Source organism: Vicia villosa, linkage group LG3, assembly GCF_029867415.1.
Source record: "Vicia villosa cultivar HV-30 ecotype Madison, WI linkage group LG3, Vvil1.0, whole genome shotgun sequence".
Taxonomy (NCBI): domain Eukaryota; kingdom Viridiplantae; phylum Streptophyta; class Magnoliopsida; order Fabales; family Fabaceae; genus Vicia; species Vicia villosa.
In genome coordinates, this window is record NC_081182.1 from 113,022,890 (window position 1) to 113,044,838 (window position 21,949).

At 33.1% G+C, this 21,949-nt stretch overlaps 1 protein-coding gene across 1 annotated transcript; it reads left to right on the forward strand.

Annotated features, from left to right (window-relative positions):
- The first annotated feature begins 17,787 nt into the window (after window positions 1-17,787).
- LOC131658821 (general transcription and DNA repair factor IIH helicase subunit XPD-like) lies at window positions 17,788-19,519 on the forward strand. Its single transcript, XM_058928073.1, has 5 exons — window positions 17,788-18,333; window positions 18,435-18,721; window positions 18,814-18,991; window positions 19,106-19,303; window positions 19,388-19,519. The coding sequence occupies exons 1-5, from the start codon at window positions 17,788-17,790 to the stop codon at window positions 19,517-19,519; spliced, it is 1,341 nt and encodes a 446-aa protein (XP_058784056.1).
- Window positions 19,520-21,949: the final 2,430 nt, after the last annotated feature.

The window sequence follows — 21,949 nt, forward strand, 5'->3', positions numbered from 1 at the left end:
TGGCGTGGTCATCCTCGGCCTGCTGGTTCTCCAAGATCTCCTTGTGTGCTGGCCTAGGAGCGCCGGGAACGTCGGGTCTCAATAGAGGATGTGACACCCGGTAGAACCATGTGACGTATCCCTCCACACTGTGCCAGTCCTGTGTGACCCGAGTGCGACGGTACTCCTGCGGTACCACATGATGCTGCCAGTCCTCCCATATGGCAATGAGCTGCACCCGGGTCACTGTGTCAGGAGCAGCCTCAAAGGGTGACCTGGGTATCTGCTGCAAGAATTCGAACTGACGCATGCACCGCTCAGGGAGATACCGGACCATGATGCCGGTCGCGCATGCCAACCAGCCTGAATATAAAGCAATGTCGTCAAAGGGGACAACCTGAGCGTAGTCGCTGAACGGCCTCCAGGTGACGTCGTCGTGCATCGTGCGGTCCAGGTATCCACGGTATGGTCCCACCGCATTGTTCCCCCTCTGGAGAACGTATCTGGCAGCCCTGAGCATGGCGTCAACGTACACAGGATCGATGTGGAAGCCGTGGATGCGGGAGAAGTAGGAGATGATCCAGCTCAGAAACATAAATAAATACGAAACATAAGTAAATACGAAACACAAATACGAAACATAAATAAATACGAAACAATTAAAATGAAACGTACCGTGAGTAGTGTGCAGGATCCAACCAACTGCCTCGTCCTCCAGTTGGAGGCCTCATTCAGCTTCTGGTAGAGGTATGCCAGAGTAGCTGCCCCCCAGTTCCACTAGTGAACGGTATCCAGGTCCATGAAGTAGCGGAGGTAGGTCACGTTGACGTACCTTGCACTCTTGTCCACAAAGCATGCAGCGCCTACCACATGCATGTACCAGCACCGGAGAGCGCAGCCGCGATGATACTGTGTGAATAGATCGTCACCCGCCTCCTCAGCCTCGGCTGCCGTGTCCAAGTGGTGCTCGAAATAAGCGCTCAGTGTGGTGAACCGGATATGAGGCCCAGATGTCGTGATGCACTCATAGTCAGCAGCTTCGGGCTCCATGCCCAAATAGAGCACCATCCACTGACTGGCTTCGACCCTCTGGATCCGGGTGTGGGCCAACAGCGGACCCCTGATCGGCAGGTGGAGAAGACACTGCACGTCATGCAAGGTGATCGTCATCTCCCCAACCGGCAAGTGGAAAGAAGACGTCTCCTTGTGCCAGCGCTCCACAAAAGCCCCCTGCATGCCGTGGCTGATGGTGGTGTACCCCGTCATGCAGAGCCCGCTAAGCCCTGAACCTCGCACCGCGTCGTTAAATCACTCAGCTGCTGGTTTAAACAGACTGAAAATATTCCGGGCGTGGTTCACCATTTTCAAAGGATCTCTCTCCTGTTACAAAAAAAACAAATAAAAGCATATGTTAAATAGACCGTTAAGAAAATATCGAATAAACGTCTAAATTATAAACGGTTAAATTAAAAAAAATACCTCTCCCTCCCTGATACGCCGAGCGACGTGATCGCGGTAGGATATCAGCACGGAAGTGTCAAAGGACCTTCCCGGGTAGCTGTCCTCCTGCTCATCCCCCTCCCCGGATGGAGGGTCAACATCCGGTACCCCCTCCGGCTCGTGGTATGCCACTGCACCTCCTCCTGCTGCTCCTCCTCCTCCTCCTCTCGCTGGCGGGAAGAAGATACCCGAGCCAGCCGACTCCTAGATCCAGATGAAGAGGTACCCTCTCCCACGTCCACGGGAACTCGCACACGTCGTCCCCGGCCCTGCCCCCGTCCCTGGGTCGACGCCAGCTGCGCTGCCGCCCGCTCGCGTCTAGCCGACGCAGTCTGGGACTCTCTACCCTGTCTGATGCGTGCTGATTGGTTGCCTGACATGTTCCTGTAAACAATTGAAATCGATTAATATGCGAGACAAAAGAAAAAACAAAAAAGATTGCACTTCTGATACAGTTCGGAAGTTCATTTCCGAAAACTAGGATGGAGGTGTTTTCGGAAATGAACTTCCGAAACACCCCTGCGCAGAACTTCTCTGCAACCTCCAATGGCAGACCCCAAAATCAAACTTCAAAACTACTTTTATGCCTACTAAACAACCTAATATCAGTACCAACCTATCTTAATGTATATTTTTCAATTTCTAAACACCCTAATAGAGTTTATTCAAATGGATCTAAAAATTGAAATAAAATGCTAAACTTACCAATTAGTGTTTGAGATTATTTAGGTTGAGATTGGAAGAAGACTTGGGCAATCTATTTGACTTCACACTTGCTTGTTGCAGAAATTTTGAAAGAGGATGATTTTGGAAGAAGATTAGGGTAAATGAATGGGGGAGGGGGGCTGTTTTGCTTAATCTGCAAAACGCGCAGTATTTCGGAAATGAACTTCCGAAATGCTGTTTTCGGAAATGAACTTCCGAAATAAAACAATTTTTTCAAAAAAAAAGGCGCTTTCGGAGATGCATCTCCGAAAACACCTTTTCCTTGCATTTCGGAGATGCATTTCCGAAGTCAGGGGTAGTTTGGGTTTTTCACCAAAGGTGGGCTAGAAAGTTGGGAGGTGGCCAAAGAAATTTCCTATATTTAAGCCTTAAAAAATGGGATATCCTTACCGAAGACCTTGCATTCGATTGTTGATTTCATTTTTCAATATCATATATGTAAAGCTGTGCGAATTTAGGTGGTTGAACTTCTGGTGGCAATAAACTACCAATGCGATGATAAATTTTCCCTTGGATCCTTATAATAGGCGGATCACGTCGGTTATTGAATTTGTTATCAAACTATGTTATAGGTGAAGTGAATACAAACATTGTATTGTAAACTCTAATTTGTGCTTGAAAATTCTTACTATCTATGAAATCATGACCAAATAACAAATATGATAATAGTCCAGGAGTTTTTTTTAATAAAGGAATTTTAACTTTTCCATTTCCACAACATATGGTGTACTTGGGATTTGCCAAATGTTTGTGTTTTCCATCTTGTCCTGATACCACGTCATAGCTTTATAGCTTTATAAGATCGATATTCAATCATAACATCCCCCAAATGGTGATTGTCAAGGCTTGAATTATTGTATAAATTATGTGCTATTGATAAATAATAAAGATAATAATTGGAAATATGTATTCAAAGTTAACAGAGTTCAATATTTAAACTCACATGAAGTTGAGTTTTTATAAATTGAGTATTCATAACTTGAATTGAATAGGTACCAAATTAGACATATGCATTAAAATTTTGAGTACTTGCCAAATTAATGGTGTCATTGTTAAAGAGAATTTCTTTACCCACCTCCTAATTTATTTGGTCACCTCTGGTGAATTTACTAAAATACTCCCTGTTTTGAAAATGCATTTCCGAAAACGTGCTTTTATTGAAGAAAAAAAATGTGTTTTCGAAAATGTACTTCCGAAAACCTATTTTTTTATTAAAAAAAATAATTTCAGAAATGAACATCCGAAATAAAGTTATTTTCTAGAAAATTGGTGAATTCAGAAGTGGATCTCCGAATTCAACCCCCGTGGAAGAATTCGGAAATGTACTTCCGAAATAAGGTCTAGACAGAAGAAAAATAACAAAGAACAACGATTCGATTTATTTAACGGATGAAGATTACATCGATCACATTACATAAGATTAAAGTTACATATTGTTAAACACGGGTAGGTGAGGATGAGTCAACATTTTGATAACGTCGTCCCCCGACCTTTGAAGTTTCGCGTCCAACTCGATCGGACCCTTCGAAGAAAATCGGTCGAAAGTTGTCCACAAAACCGCTAAATCTTCGTCGTTCTTGATCTCAAAAGGTGTGAACTCAACGTCTCCGACGTCGTTAAGCGATGGCGAGCGGTACTCGAGCTTGACAACCTTTCGATTTTCTGGATATTGCAATAGCGTGTTGAGCGACGTTATCAACTCCGCAAACGGCGTATTGCGCGAGAAGCGGAATTGGAACGGCATCGGGTAGCCAATGGTGAAGTAGACGAATGCTAGGTGGGGGTAGGTTTGTGTCATTTGTGTTTTGTGGTGTGAAGGAGATGAAGAAGAGTTTGTTGTATTTATAGACTTATTGGAGCAATAATGGCCCAACAAACCTTATCCTGCATTCAGTGGTATTTTCGAAAATGAACTTCTGAAATTTGGCTGCAAACAAGTATATTTCGGAAGTTCATTTCCGAATTATGCAGAAACAGAGGTGAATTTTGCATTTTGTGCATTGGTGAGTGTTTTGTATTAACAATACCAAAAGCATTCAAAATAGGGATGAATTAGGCAACGATGACATAAAACATACTTATATTATATATGTATTGAATCGGTTCGATTTTACATGGTAAACGACAATACATACAAAAACGGTCATTACAAACTAAAATTCACGAACCAATTGGTGGCTCCAAAATCTAAAATAGGTATGTACTTCAACCGCTCTCTATTTTGCTCACGCTCTTGACTCATCATTTCTTCAAACTCCGCCATTCTTGAAACGAAAGGATCCGGCCAAGTCTCCGCCTCATTTGAATGATATGTCGTCCATTGACAAGAAGTAGCCGGTATAGGACACCCGGTTTCAAAAACACTTGCACGAAGTGCCGCGATCTTAGATACCTGATGCATATGATGCGGCTTGACGCGTCCAATGGAGGTCGACTATGAAGTGGAAATAATATCTCACATAGTCTAAATCTCGTCAAATCGACACACACCCGATCATATGCACTTGCTATTAGATGGCCCATATCGGGGAGTGACATCCACTTCGAAACCGGAGCGATACCGGTAAGTGATGGAACAAGTGAATCATGAAGTTTCTCAAAATTTTCTTGATTTTCATATAGTCGGGCGTAGATGTCCTAATGCGAAGTCAACTCCGAAAAAAGTTCTCGTCGAACTAAAGTGTGATTTTCTTCCCCTTTACCGAGCAAACCCGCAACGGCCCGATATCTAAAATTGTCGTCGCCTCCAACATCAATTATGTTATCGATATTTTTGTGCATAAAAAGTGGCATCTCATCAATGTAGATAATGGGTGATTTTTTGATCGGCGGTGTGCGAGGTGGCTTCGAAATACGGGCTCCTTTGTTACCATTACACTTGGATTTTGGTGTCGGTGAATCCGGGAACAATGCATCAACATGGTCAAAGTAGGAAGGAGATCTTTTTGTTGATGTGTCTTCTTGTGTATTTTTGGACTTTTTCGGTGCACCTTTCATTTTAACCGATTGAGATGGCGGTTTCAAATCGGTGGTCTCCAGAAATGCAATTTTTCGTAATTGCTCTTTTATGTGCATTTTCATTGTGTCATCCGCATTAGAAAACTTCTCCATTATCACTTCCAACTCTTCGGAGATGGTGATTTTGGAGTCATTTTCTTTCGGCGGGTCAAAATCATCAAAACGAAGCTTCTTCCAATGGTCGATTACCTCATCTATGCGTGTCGGTGAATTCAACTTCATTTTTTTTGAAAGTATACAAGCACATGGAAGGTCGTATGTCTTTCTAATGGTGCACCCACATAAAGAACTATTCGGACCCGTGGTCTCCGCCCGCTTTGCTTCATGAAACATAAAATTCAAACCCGAACGGGATATGTTGTAAATCAATTGGGAGAATAGAATTTGGCCCTTAAACTGATGTTCCATAACCGTCTTGCTCCGACCGAACGATGTTTGAATTTCATTGTGTTGCTTTTGGAGCATTTGGTTCACGGTGTCCCATCCCCGACACAAATCTCCCTTACTATCACCCAACCACATCTTCAAGACCTCATGTGCGGATTCAACTAGGTTAGTCGTGGTGCAACCAAGATGTCTAACTAGATCCGTCCAAGCGCGCGCACAACTTTTTCCTTTACTTTGTCAAGGATGGTGGATTCGACGTAATGACAAAAAGTCTTAATGGAAACGCACAAAGACCTAAAGTGTACCAATTTCTCGGTATACACCTCTTCGGAGTGTGCATCTAAAATCTCCCTCCATGTCGCCATAATCCTATCCACAACAACACCGGCTTTGATAACTTTACCATTTTCATACGGCCTATCTTTTGTCCCAACCGCGAGTTTCAACTTACTTCTCACGTTGCAAGTTATGTGATACCGACAAAGTAATGCGGTCGATGTCGGGAAGACGGTATCGACCGCATTCATCAAAGCATTGTCTCGGTCGGTAACAATGACGTTTGGCATAACCTTTTGATCAACTAACAAAGACTTGCATATTCCCAAAGCCCATGTAAAGTTTTCTTCTTTTTCACACTCCAAAAAAGCAAACCCGATCGAATAAGTCTTGTCCGTCGAGGTCACACCGACTATCTCTAGAAGAGGAAGCCTATATTTGTTGGTCTTGTACGTCGAATCCATGACAAAAACGGTTGGAAATGTGTTGAACAATTTGATACTTTCGGGATGAGTCCAAAAAATATCACGCACCGTAACTTTGTCCTCGGACGTTCGGAAGCTTGACACGTATTGGTTATCGCCTAAAAGTTTCAAAAGTTGTTGCATTTCCGACCGAGGGCCCATCTTCAAAACTTTAAGATTGTGTCGTTCATTGTAAACTTGCTTGATATTTGAAAAGTTATCCGGTTTTTTCCGTTTCAAATCGGCAAGTATGTTGCGAGGGGCCACTTTGACTATCGATAAATCCGAAATCACAATCTTCTCTTCGCGGGACAAATGACACTCCATTGGATGCCCGTGTAACTTGGCATCCAAGGCATGATTATGAATTCCACAAATGACGCTTAAACGCCACAAATCATAAATCCTCTGAGTCGCGCGCAACTTAAACGGACACCCACACTTTCTCGATCCCGTGTCTTCGTGTTTTAACACCCGGTTTGTTTGTACATAACTCCCACCCCGCTCGCAATTCAAAACAACGAAAGCTTTCCGCCTACTATTTCCATTGTCGGACCTTAAAATAACAATTCCAAATCCAAGTTTAATAGCTTCGTTACGAACCCAATCAATCAATTGTTCACTACTAGCGAAGCTCCGATCATTTGTAAATTGTTGCCGAACATCAACCGCATTGATCATCGATTTAACGTTGACAACTTCCGCTTTAGCTACTACGTCGTCGTGCACAATGTTGTCCGGATGCACCATACCTAACATATGCAAAAATTAGCAAAATTGGCAAAAACTGTTTTTTTACTGCCAGGGCTTATTTCGGACGTACATTTCCGAAATTTGTTAGGTAACATTTCGGAAATGAACTTCCGAATCAACGCAGGTTTCAACAGAAAATTCATCAGTCAATGTAGTGAAATAGGGGATGAAATGAGAGATGTTTACCTCAAATTGTAGCTTTCTATGCTCCCTTTAACGTGATTAAGGGTTTGAAACTTGATTTTGAGACGAAAAATGGATGGAGATTGATTGAGTTTTGGAGAGGGTTTGGAGTAGTTTTGGAGAAAAAATGATGAAATAGTGAAGGAGGGAAAATTGTATATGCAGAGGTGTTTTCGGAAATGAACTTCAGAAATATTCCCTGATTGAAAAAATAACGTATTTTTTGAATTTTCATGCATTTCGGAAATGCATCTCCGAAAACACCCCTTTTTTGGTGTTTTCGGAGATGCATTTCCGAAGTCTAAAAAAATCTAAAAAAAAAATTACTTCGGAGATGCATCTCCGAAGCAGTGGCAAATGAGGGATTTCGCTGGGGTGACCCCATAGGAAAAGGGAGGTGGGTAAAGAAAAAACCTTGTTAAAACATTTCTCAACATTTTTTTCCACTTGTAATTTTTTTCGAAAGGCCACAACCTATTTTTGGCTTTTCATTGTAAGGATTTGATAGTTCGTACGAGTACTTTTTCTGCCTTGATTGACTTCTTTTTTATTTCTCAACTAGTTTTGGAATAAAATATACTATTATATATGATTTATACAAAAAAAAAAAGTACAAACATGACGACACATAGGATCCAGCTTAACCATCATTACAAAGACACAAAAAGGCTTACGTCAAGCTAAGGCATCATTAAATTTCCAATGTGATGTCTAAGCTTGGGTTTAGTCCAAGTCCTATAAACAATTTTATCGATGATATGTTGTAGTATAGTGGTATAACTAGGATATTTGCCAAAGCATTTTGATTTCCTATATTTCTAGACTTGATATACATATTTTGAAAATGCACACTTAAGGATTTGTGCCTTCCAACCTTTCTCTTTGAAACTAGTAATTAGCCAGTTGATTTCTTCATGTCATTCTCCGGGTATGTGCTGAATGTGAATTTAGTCAAAGTTTTGCTTCCATGTTTTTCATGCTTGTACAATTGAAAAGGAGATGTTGTAAGGTTTCCTGATGCCTATAGAAGCAGCAAGTATCATTTTCAATTAAGCCAAATTGATGCAATCTTTCCATTGTTGTCATCTTGTCTTGACAAGCTAGCCACACCACAAAAATGGTTCAAGGTCAATCTACATTGCTATACAAAATCTTCCTCCATTGCACTACTTTTTGTGGTTCCTTTAAATCATAATACATTTTCTTGGTTTAGAACTTGGTATTTTGTTGCTTGCCGACTCCGCCTCTGACGTATCACGTACCTTTCAAGATTTTTTTTAGGATATAAGATCATATTCTTCTAATATGTACAACCATAATGTCATCATTCTTTATGTAGTAGCAATGGATCCATTTGATCCATAAGCTATCAACTTTTCCATTGAGATTCCACAACAGTTTAATCATGTGAGTATGGTTCCATTCCTTTAGCGAAATTATGTTCACACCACCCTGGTTTTTTGGGGAGCAGACTTTATGCCAAGCCACAGGGGATTTTCTAGTTACTTCATCACCTCCAATCCATATAAATGATCTACAAATGGATTCAACCTTATGTATTACTTTATTTTGAAGAGGGATACATTTCATGCAGTAGTTGGTGATTGCAAATATCACACTCTAGATAAGTTGTACTCCACTTGCAAAACTGAGTAATCTAGCACTTCAATATTTGATCCTTCTCGCTATCTTATCAACTAGAATCATGAAATGATGTACATATAACTTATTACTTGTTAGGGGAACTCCAAGGTATATAAAGGGAAATGGTCCTTGAGTGAAATAAGTAAGGATTTGGATCTCTTGTTTGGTGTGGTCATCAATATTTCCATAATATGCCTTGCATTTAGCAGGATCCACTGTCAGTCCTGTTGAGTTTGAGAATTTATTAAAGGCTTGAATGATTAGATATATGGACCTGGTATCACCTCTTGCAAAGAGCGAGAGGTCATATGCAAAGATAAGGTTTATTATGCTCAATTTATCACACTTCGAGCAGAAATTGAAATTAGGGGTTCTCTTCCATTTTTGTTGTACCTTGTGAAGGTACTCCATGACAATTACAAAGAATAGAGGGGATAGGGGGTCTCCATATTTCAAGCCCCTTTTTGCCCTTAAATTTCTTGTATGTTCTCCATTTATCCTAAACTTATAAGATACTGTGGTGTCAGTCAACATTATCCACTTGATGAATCTTCGAGGAAAATCTAGCTCTTTCATGATGGCCTCAACCCCATTCAACAATGTCATAGGATTTTGTAGGTCTATTTGTAGCATACATCTTTGAGCTCCACCTTTTGTTCATATCCCTTAATGAGGTCATAAGCTAGCAAGATGTGGTCTTGAACTTGTTGGACAATAATAAATGCTGCTTAGCTTTGATGAATGATTCTATCAAGGACTTTCTCTAGTCTAGTGGTCATTATTTTGGATATAATCTTGTAGTTGGTTGTGCAACATAAAATTGGCCCTTTGGATATAATCTTGTAATTAATTGTGCAACAGGAAATTGACTTGCAATCTTTGACTGTTTATGTTAATGTAGTTTTTGGGATTAGTTAATAGTTAATAGTTTTTTTTTTAACATGATGAATTAATATTGATATTGTGAAATATATGTAAAATGCTGATAATAGGGAAGAAAATGATGTATCCTTAAATCATGACTATATTCTATTAATATGTAGTTAATATTAATGAAAATGCAGCTTGTTAGATGTACATATTAGATTTTGGTTACACTAAGTTTTAGTTTGTGCTTATATTATTTTAATCAGATTGGATATTAAAACTAAAACTACAATTTTCTATCAAAATTGGATTTATAATAGCTTTAAAACCTGGTTATGATTTGAAAGCTATGTTTTGTATCCCAAAGAACCTATAGTTTACTTAATCAATTTTATCTTATTTAAAAGATGTTTTGAATGACGTGCATTTATCTTTTAAATGGCAATAGGTATATTTTTATAATTCATTTTAATACAATTGAGTTTTATATTATTAATATTATTGATCAGTTAACAATCAAATCAAGTAATTCATTTTAAATTTACATGTATATCTAAACATTATTCATTAATTTACTAATCTGTTAATTATTCCTTTTCTAAATCAACGACAACGTGGCACATGACTCCATTACATTTACTTGTTTTTTACTTTTTCAACTTTCTCTCGAGTCATTATTAGAACAATATTTATTTTATTTTAATCAACAATTACCTTTATTTGATTTATACAATCTTTACTTTTAATTGTCAATTTTTTTTCTTTCTCCATCTCACAAATTCCTTTTTTTTACTATTATTTAATATAATTTAGTTTATATGATCATTAATTGTTCATTTTACGATTAAGTAACTCATTTCAAATTTACATATAACTGAATATATTTTACACCGTATCAAATTGAATAATACTCCATAGTTGAGTAGACAACTAGCATTTTATTTCACAGGTCACTATCAACACAATATTCATTTTATTTCTAATCAACATTAATTGAGTTTACATGATCATTGTTCATTTTACAAATAAATACTCCCTCCATTATTTATTATAAGTAAAATTTCACTTTTTAGATACATTGAATAATTAATGTATCTAGACTATATATAATCCTAATACATTAATTATTCAATATATTTAAAAAGTGGAATTTTGCTTATAATAAAGAATTGAGGGAATAACTTATTTCAAATTTATATTTATATCTATATACATTTTATACGGTAGTAAATTGGATAATACTCTGTAGTCATACAAATAACTAATTTTTCATATCACAAATACTATCAGCACAATACATATTTAATATAATTTAGTTTGTATTCGCTACATGTTTAAAAAAATCACTGCAATCACGTAATTAACATTAATCAACTTTATCTATTCTTTTTCTTTTTACTAGCATTTTATTGAACTAGTCAAATTGAAATAATAGATTATATTTATTAATTTAAAACAATTTGCATCCTCCTTGTTGGTTCCCTATTAGTGAATGACACTTAAATAAAATAGTATTAAATCTTGATAGAGAGATGTTTTCACATGCTCATTTGTCGTATAAACTAGAAATAACATGATTGATTAAATTTTGTCTCACTCAAAGGACTTTCTCAATATATAATATGTAATTAATCCACGTGCCTCTCACGAGTGTCACTTCCATTCCAAAGAGGATTTTTAACTTTTCCACTACAACTAGTAACAAACCCGTGCGTTCGCACGGGTTCTGGTTTGGGACGCGTATTTGTTTCTGATGTATATTTTTTAATATATATTAAAAGTAATTAACATTTTGTAAAAAAAAAATAAGAATATTTATTATTAAATTGTGTCTAAAAAAATCAAAAACAAAATTGAAAGCACCAAAGTTAAATTGTGTTAAAATAGTCTTTTGTAACTTCTTGTTCCCGTTAATATTCAATATTGTGATCAGTAACTTCATGTTCCCGTTAATATTCAATATTTTAATCAGTAACTTTAAGTTCCCGTTAATATTCAATATTGTGATCAGTAAGTTCATGTTCCCGTTAATATTTCACTATTTTGATCAGTAACTTCATGTTCTCGTTAATATTCAATATTTTAATCAGTAACTTCAGGTTCCCGTTAATATTCAGTATGGTGATCAATAACTTCATGTTCCCGTTAATATTCACCATTTTGATTAGTAACTTCATGTTCCCGTTAATATTTAATATTTTAATCAGTAACTCCAGGTTCCCGTTAATATTCAATATTATGATCAGTAACTTCATGTTCCCGTTAATATTCAATATTTTAATCAATAACTTTAGGTTCCCGTTAATATTCAATATTGTGATCAATAACTTCATGTTCTCGTTAATATGCACTATTTTGATCAGTAACTTCATGTTCCCTTTAATATTCCCTATTTTAATCAGTAACTTCATGTTCCCGTTAATATTTAATATTGTGATAAATAACTTCATGTTCTTGTTAATATTTACTATTTTGATCAGTAACTTCATGTTTCCGTTAATATTCAGTATTTTAATCACTAATTTCAGGTTCCCGTTAATATTCAATATTGTGATCAGTAACTTCATGTTCCCGTTAATATTCACTATTTTGACCAGTAACTTCATGTTCCTGTTAATATTCAATATTTTAATCAGTAACTTCAGTTTCCCGTTAATATTCAATATTTTAATCAGTAACTCCAGGTTCCCGTTAATATTCAATATTTTAATCAGTAACTTCAGGTTCCTGTTAATATTCAATATTATGATCAGTAATTTCATATTCCCGTTAGTATTCAATATTTTGAGATATTACAACTTAAAATATTACATTCCCGTAGCGGTTTGGATATGGGAACTGGCATGTGCGTTCGCACGGGTTGGTACAGGGCGCACATTTGTTTCAGATGTATAGTTTTTAATAGAAAAATGTCTGGTACCCGTGAAAAAATAATAATTGAATGTATAATTAATAAGAAAATATTTTGATCAGTAACTTCATTTTCCCGTTAATAATCAATATTTTGATCAATAACTTCATGTTCCCGTGTACAAAGATTGTTTTTGTTTAGGTATCGTTATAAAAAATATATGGATCAATAGTAAATTTTCGTGTACAAAAATATTTAGATAAATAATAGATTTTTTTCGTATATCATTTTTTGATAAAAAATATTGAGATCATAAATACCATTTTTTTTAAAAAAATTTAGATCAATAATAATTTTTTTTCCATATATAAATATCATTCTTGTTAGGTATATATCGTTTACAAAAATATTTTGATCAATAGTAAATTTTCGTATATAAAAATATTTAGATCAATAATAGATTTTTCCCGTATACCATTTTTGAATAAAAAATAATTGGATCATAAATACCATTATTCGTATATAAAATTATATAGACAAATAATAGATTTTTTTCGTATCATTTACAAAAATATTTGTATCAATTGTAAATTTTTGCGCATATAAAATTTTAATTTCTTAATTTATATCCTTCATTTTTTAAAAGATATAAACTAAAAAATTAAAATAATATTAATTTAATTTATTGTAACTAATTTCTATTTTATAACTAATATAATTTTTTTTATTAGACTTGTATTATTATATGAACATATTTTTTCATTAGATTTAATATAAATTAATGTGAAATGTAGCAAAAACATTAAATGAGAATAAGTGATGGGAGAAAGAAAATAATAAAATAAACAAAAGGCAACAAAACATAAGCATTTGGCAAAGAAGCTTGCCATAAGAAGCAAAAGGAAGGAAGCATTGTGAAGGCATCCACGTGGAGGAGTGTAGAAGTAGCAGGGTAAAATTGGTATTTCCAGACCATTTACTTTTCTTATATTGTAGATGACGATTTTTAGTTTCACCTGGATTGTATTTGATAGGGGTGTACGTGGGTTGGGTTGGACTGGGTTTGGCCTAATCCGTTACCGACTCGTTCAAACTTTAATGGATTGGATTCGCTATCCAACCCGCGATTTCATTATCAAAACCAACCCGTGCATTTATGGGTTGGGTTGAGTTCGTGGGTTGTGTTTTAAATAAAATAATAATAAAATATTTTCAATTTAAAAATATTGTAACACAATTCCATACATTTATACGCATTTCTAACACACACAATGGCTATGCAATCTAGCAGGGTCCATTCACTTCAATATCCTTATATGCAAGCTCGGACAATGGATGAAATACATCATATAAAATCTAATAATATTTATCAACATGAGATAACACTAGATAATAGTATAAAATTTCATAAGACATGATTTTTATAAAATACATAAGTTGAAAATGATACAAAAGAAAATAAGAAACAAAATTTAGTCTTACGTAAACTCAATTATTTAGTAATAATATTGGTGGGGAATAAAACATTTTTAGAAAAATTATTGTTAGTACTGAGATAATAATTTATATTTTTTTAAAAATGATAATAAAAAAATATGAAATTACTAATGTGACATCAATGAGTTGGATCAACGGGTTCATGGGTTGCAAAACTCAAACCCAATACCCGAACCAAAACTATATGAGTTATTGTGGGTTGGGTTGAGTATACCCGTAAATGAACGGATTTTGGTAATTTATGAGTTGGGTTGGTTTGGATTAACGGGTTCGTGGGTCGACCCGCACCCATGAACACCCCTAATATTTGATATAATATTTGGTAGGAAAAATATTCAATTCGTTCTATATGTCTATTTAAATATTAAAAAAAATTGTCAAAGGATCCTTCAGACACATTTAGTTCGAAAATATCATTCTGATACAAAAAATCATAAATAAACTGGTAAAACACAAGAATATACAAAGCGGTGGATAGATCAATAAAATTAAAAAAATAATAAAATATTTTAAGTATTAAGTTATAAATTGATAAAAATTCTTATTTTAAAAATATTTTTTAATATTTATAAATTATGATTATATTAGATATTAAAATAACCATAGTATAAAATTGTTTCCACAAATTTGATCATTCGGACCAAGAAACACCTTGACTCATTTCTTGGGTTCACTGAATGAGGTCCGAGACTCAAAATGACGTTAACCATTAGTACCTGAATAAATATATTGTGTTATACATTTTGTTTATGTTAGCTTTGAAATTATCCATATCTTTCGTGATGATGAAATCTTTAGAAGAAAACCACAAAGAGTCATTTAAGATAATTTGTTCAAGAAAAGGAATATATCGATCAATGTTTTCCTAGAAAACCCTACCCTATGTGGGAAGTTCCTTACACTATCCATTAGAAAGGAAACACTTGAGTTAAATTACATTGCAAATGAAGCCACCTTACTATCTAGTCCATTAAATTTTGGGTTAATACCTATTTTCACCCCTGCCATATGGGGTGCATTTGAAAAACCCCCCTACAAAAAAAAAAGTTGCAATTATTACCTTAACAATTGAGTGGCTGACTTATGTGGAATTATTATTATTATATTATTATATTATTTAGTCCTATGGGGTGTTGAACCCATGGACCCTAGACTGCAAGTCATACAATGATACCACTACGCTGTGGTTCATCTTTTGATATGAAGTTCCCTTAGAAATTATATAATAACTACTGTTTACATTATTACATTTTTAAGATTAATACTTGATGTTTACATTATTATTTAATATTAATATTATTAGTAAATAATTATTAGTTATTAATTAATATTTATTAGTTAATGTTAACGTTATTAAATAATATTAGTTAAATTATAAAATAATAATTAATATTTATTTTACTGTTTAACTTAATTAAATTATAAAATATAAATTAAATTAATTAATTTTAACTAATATTTGTTTATATTAATTTAATTTAGTTTAATACTATTCTATAATTAATAATATTTTAGTTTATATTTTATTGTTAACATTATTAATTAATATTTTTTTATACTAATTTAATTTAGTTTATATTTTCTAATTAAAATTAGTTTAATTAAATTAAATGTTTATATTAAGGTTTATATGTAATTTAATTTAATTAATGTTATTTTACTTTTAACATTATATTTAACTTAATAAATTTAATTTCAATATTTTATATAAATGTTTATGTCTAATTTAATTTAATTTATTTTACTGTTAGTGTTATTAAATAATATTTGTTTATATTAATTTAATTTAGTTTATATTTTCTAATTAATATTAGTTTAATTTAATTTAACGTTTATGTTTAATTTAATTTAATTTATTTTTATTTAATTTATTTAATATTACTTTATTATTAACGTTATATTTAAGTTAATTAATTTAATTTAAACAGTTTATATTAATATTTATATTTAATATAATTTACTATTAACGTTATTAATTAATATTAATTTAATTTACTATTAACGTTATTAATTTAATTTAGTTTATAATTTAATTAACTTTAATAATAAAATAAATATTAATTATTATTTTATAATTTAGTAATATTCATTAATAACATTAACTATTAACTATTAGACAAAAAGTAATACTGAAACTTAAAACGTAGCTGTTATATACATGCTAGGGAAGTGTTAAGGTGGAGCAAACCATAGTGCAGTGGTAAGGTCCTTTTCATGCATTCCATGGTGCATGGGTTCAACACCCCATGGGACCAAATTTTTAAACTTTAATATTTAATATTTAATTGCAACTTTTTTTTTCGCAGGGGTTTTTCAAATGCACCCCATATGGCAGGGGTGAAAATAGGTATTAACCCTTAAATTTTTTGTGTGATCATGTAGCCTAGTTGATGAGGTCACTCTCTAAAAGATGAAAAGGTGGGATGTCGCGGGTTCGAACCTCCCGACCGTGCATATGATATTCCTACATAGCTACCAACTAAACTGACTTAACGCGACTCTTACCAAGTAAATTTAGCAAAACACATACACGTAATCTTTGCATTTTTTATGAAGCAAACTTACTAGAAGAAAAAAACCACCGTAAGTATTTGATTGAGAAGAAACTTAAATATTCAGAAGAAAAAAAAATAAAAGGTAAAATGACATGTTCTTTAAATACAAATCCATGCTGGCACTTTTTTAAATTCAAATCTAAAAGAGAAATGACATGTTCTTTAAAATATTTTATACTAAAATCAAATCTAAATTACAAAAATTCAATAAACTAATAAATCAGAAATAAAAATAAATAGTAATGAATGGAGAGAAAGTCCTTAATGAAAATTAATGAATAGGAAAATAATGAAAGAATATATGAATTAATGAAAATAAGGAAAAATAAACTATAATGAATAGGAAAAATCATTATGATTGCTTTTTGTCTTGTATTTTTTTTTTTTTAGTTTCTTGACACTTATAATGCTTTGTGTCATGTTGTGATGTTTCTTGACCTATATATTAGTTTTGCCATTAAAAAAACACAGAAATGTTTGTTTTAACATTAATTGTATAATAGTTAAATATTTTAAAATATTTATTTTATCCTAAAAATTAGTAGACCATAGATAGAAAGGGTAGACAAGAGACCTGTTTTGTTTGTTTGGTTTTCGGACACAGCAAATTCAAAAAAAAAAAAATTGTTATAAAATGAGTCAAGTAACTAAATGCAAATGAGTCGATTGCAAAACAAGAAACACTCTCTCTCTAAAACGCTAAAAGCAAAACGCGCCAACAGCTCAGGTTTTCCCCTTTTCAAATTTTGCTACATTTTCAAATTTTCATTGTTCTTAGCATGATGATTCTCTCTTCCTAATGCTGGTAAAGTATGTTGATTATCTTCTCTTCCTAATGCTGATACATTGATAATGCATGATTGTGGAAATTTAATTGTTTGGATTCGTTTTTCTAGTTATGAATTGTTGATTTGTTGATTGAATAATGAACCGTTGAATTGCTGAAAAAATTTGGATTCGTTTTTCTAGTTATGAATTGTTGATCTGTTGATTGAATAATGATTCGCTGAATTGATGAATTTATCTAGTTATGAATGGTTGATTTGTTGATTGATTTCATATTTCTATTTATTTACAGGAAGCACAAATGGAGTTTTCTTTAGATGGTTTGAAAATCTACTTTCCATACTCTAGTGTCTATCAAGAACAACTTAATTTCATGAAAGAAATTAAGTTGGCACTGGACACTGGTGATCACACTATTGTTTCAACTTACAAAGATAAATGCAAAGGTTCCACGGTTGCTATGCTATCTCTGCTAGTCAGTTACGCTGGTTCTAAGTTTGGTGAATCCAAACAGATACTCTATTGCACTAAAGATTCTGAAAGGAGTGACAAGATTATGAAGACGCTCAAATTCGTCTACGATCATCGGTGCACTGTATTAGGTGGTGACAGTCCAAGCATCCTTGCGGTCGAGTTTTCCTCCCGCAAGGAATTCTGTATTAATTCTGATGTGATTGAAGAATCTAAACAATATGACGAGGATGCTGAAAAAGACGAGGACAAGTTGGTAGCAGGATGTAGGGAACATACTGCAAGCTGGATTAGAGAAGTGGATATAGAGGATGTTTGCTCATTTTTTGATAAAGCTGAAGGTGTTGTGTTGTCTCCTGGTATTTACGACATTAAGGTAAATAACTTGCAAAGCTAGTAACCTTAGTTTCCATATTTTGACAGAAATTCTGGTATAATACTTTTGGTTCAATCTAATGTTTATTGTTGTGGTGGTAGGATCTTGTTGATACTGGAAATAAACATGGCTGGTGTCCTTATTTTGCTACAAAGCAAGCATTACAAACTGCCAATGTTATTGTATTTGGATATGAAAATGTTCTGGTTCCTAAGATAGCTGGAGTTGTATGTAAGGAGCTGAAGATGAATTCCAATTCAATTGTAATTTTCGACAATGCTGATGATGTTGCTAAGCTGTGCAGGGAGGCACTATCGGTAGTCATATCTCTGGATACAGTTATACACGCAGAGCGAAATATAGAAAAATTAACTAAGGAGTTGGAGAGGTACTACATAGTTATTTCCTTCACCCACTTTTCCTTTAACTTTGTCATTTGTGTTCAAATTCCTAATTAGTGTTTTGAATTGAAACGGACAGTGCCAACAAAGACCGGCTACGTATGGAAAACAAAAGGCTGATGAATGGTGTGAAACATGAAATCCCTCTCACTGATATCTGGCTAGCTAATCCAGCTTTACCAGAGCACTTAATAGGACAACCGATGCCCAACGAAATCTGTGTCGCTGAAAACTTCCTCCAGCATTTAAACCATCTGGTTTCCTACTTTGCTGAAATCCTAAAAATAATTGATCCACAAAATCATAGCCTTCGTAGTTTCCTTCATAATTTCCATTACTATCACTCTCATTTAACTACAAATTACTTTAAGTTCTTTGATGAACGACTTAGCTCGCTTCTCAGAACTTTAAAAATTGACAACACTGATACATTCCTCTCCATACAAAAAGTATGCCATTTTGCCACACTATGGGGAACCTATTTGGACTACTATAATGAATTTAGAGTTGAAACTGGACCTTGCTCTTCCATTCATGATGATTATCCATCTAATGAAAATATTGTGAAGGTTAGATCTATCTTTTTCAATAAAATATTTATTTTTAACTTAGTTATTTATCTGTATTCCTGGTTTAATTTATCGACATTTCAGCTAGCTTGCATAGACAATTCCCTCGTCTTTAAATCGGTTTTAGGCAAATTTAGCTCTGTGTGTATCACCCTCAAAGAAGGACCTGCAAATTCCTTCATTACCAAGATGAAACTTGAGGCTCTCTTTAAGTAGGAGATCATGATGGTGACAACATTATTTGGTTAGTACAATTTTAACTATGCAATATTCTCCATATGTTGTGTTATATTAAGATACTTTGTTGAACAGAACTTATTGTGTTTTTAGCATATGGTGTAAACTGAATCATGTTTTTCTTTCTAAAATGTGCATGCATACTGGTTGATGAATAGTTATGTTTCTCAGTTTGACAATTCTGTTTTTTCTTTTCTTTTGATGAAGTATTGGTGTTTGGCTGCAGCAAGAGATTGCTTTTTGTTAATTCAAGCATAGTACAAACTGATCTTGAACACATGTTGATATGGTTATGTAATTTCATTGATTTGATTGTGTACTTAATTCATCATTGTGATGATTGATGACTTGATTGGATATTGTGTACTTAATTCATCATTGTGATGATTGATGACTTGATTGGATATTGTGTACATAATTCATCATTGTGATGATGGATGACTATATGCTACTACAATACTTGGAAAATACAGTTTCTAACAAACAAATATTATGGTAAAACTATATAATATAGTTGGTGTTGCGTGCAATATATATGCTTTTTTTTTAAATTCAACCATATCCAATTTTGTTTAAAATTGAATCTAATCCATATTTTTGCTTGCTTGCCCACTTTAGTTTAGGTTTAACATTTATATGATTTTTAAAATAATAATAATATATTTCAATATATTATTATTATTTTAATATCAACCGACTATATATATTTCAATATAAAATTTGTAATTTGACTAAAAAAAATATCAACTTTGTAATTATAAATATAGTCTAATTTCATGTAAGAGTCTAATGTATCAATTAGTAATAAAAAACAAACAAAATAGAAGGATTGGTGATCAAATTTATAGAAAATAACAAATAAAACCGTTAATATAAAATGTAAATCTAACATAATTAATTATTCTATTTTCTAAACAATTCAAACGGTGAAACATTCTGTAATGTTGATAAAAATGGAGTTAATTTTAAATCCGTTGACGAAGTTCCAGGTGACAGACTCTCAACAAATTCCTGTAACATATCGGTGACCTTATGTTAAAATTAGGAAAATTAAAATATAAAAATTAATTAAAAAAATAAGAAAGGTAATTTTCTCACCATAATAATTTTTTCATCCCAAAAAGGTCCCTCCCTTTCCATAACCTGCTTAAATTATTATTCATAACAAACAACGCACTAAGATCACTTATAAAAAAATAATTAATTATATGAAAGAGAGTAAAAGCATATGAATTGTACAATTTTATTGGTACGAGTTTCTATCAATTCCATATTTTCATTCAAATATCTTTCGATCTTTGCCTCAGTAGCACTAACATCTCTTCCTTTAATCAAATTAACTGCTGCAAGAGGAAAATTAAGTAGAGTATAAATCATCATTATCATCAAATCAATAGAGAAAAAATTTATTTAAGAGAAACTTACTCATGGTGCATGCATCTTCCCTGTACTCATGGAATTCTTTCAAAGATGGAAAATCATCTTCATTCTTATTGAATCTATAAGTTTGTAAATATTTAAAACGGTTAATGGCAATATGTAATAAGTTTTTAAAAATATTCACATAATTGCTTACATTATATTCATCATGCGGGTGATCATTAGGTTCCTTGCCTGCATCTCTTTGTTTGAACTAGAGAAATATGCTCCTCTACTATCTCCACCTTCCATCTTTCACTCTAATTTCTTTACTTACCTCAATGTTTTCCCCTGACTCCTATTTACTCCTATTTATAATAGTAAATTAGGTTTAAGTATTTAATAGGATAATTAATTCGATTTTATTTTTTATTAAACATACCTCAATGGAAAAAAATCAAATCAACTTATTAATTACCATAATGAATCAAATCATTCCATTATAGATCAAATATCTAATTTTAATTTTATAGAAAATTTGATTCTTATTAAAATAAATGCGTCATCATATTTCAACAATTGGCTAAAAACAATCAAAACAAAATTTTCAAAAAAAAGAAAAAAAAATAGTGTTTTGACTGCCTGACATGTTAAACTTCAAAATCAAATATAAGCTTATAATTTATTTAAATAAAATATAAGATATTCTATTTAAATAAAAAAACCAATCAAATTACAGGTTTTTTACTTTACAAATTTTTTGAATTCACAAAATTTTCTAACTATTAATTTTCAGGTCAATCCTATGAAAGAAAATTGTAAACTAGAAAAATTTTAAATATCAATTTTTTTTCATAAGTTGATATGTAAGTTTGATGAATAAAGTGTTGGAATTAAACTCTAACCTTGAAGATAATAACTCAAATCGATTTTGATGAATAAGAATCAATCTTTCTGATTAACTCTGTCTCTTGTTATTTACTCTTCACTCGAGTGAATCAACCACACCTTAGTTGTAAAATGATTCACCTATGAAGCTTTGGAACGCCA

Excerpts from the sequence above, each read along its gene's own strand:
- LOC131658821 (XM_058928073.1), top strand. The coding sequence starts at position 17,788 with ATGGAGTTTTCTTTAGATGGTTTGAAAATCTACTTTCCATACTCTAGT. Across the intron at positions 18,722-18,813 it reads TTAACTAAGGAGTTGGAGAG|TGCCAACAAAGACCGGCTAC; the intron begins GTACTACATAGT and ends TGAAACGGACAG. Across the intron at positions 18,992-19,105 it reads TCCAGCATTTAAACCATCTG|TTCTTTGATGAACGACTTAG; the intron begins GTTTCCTACTTT and ends AATTACTTTAAG.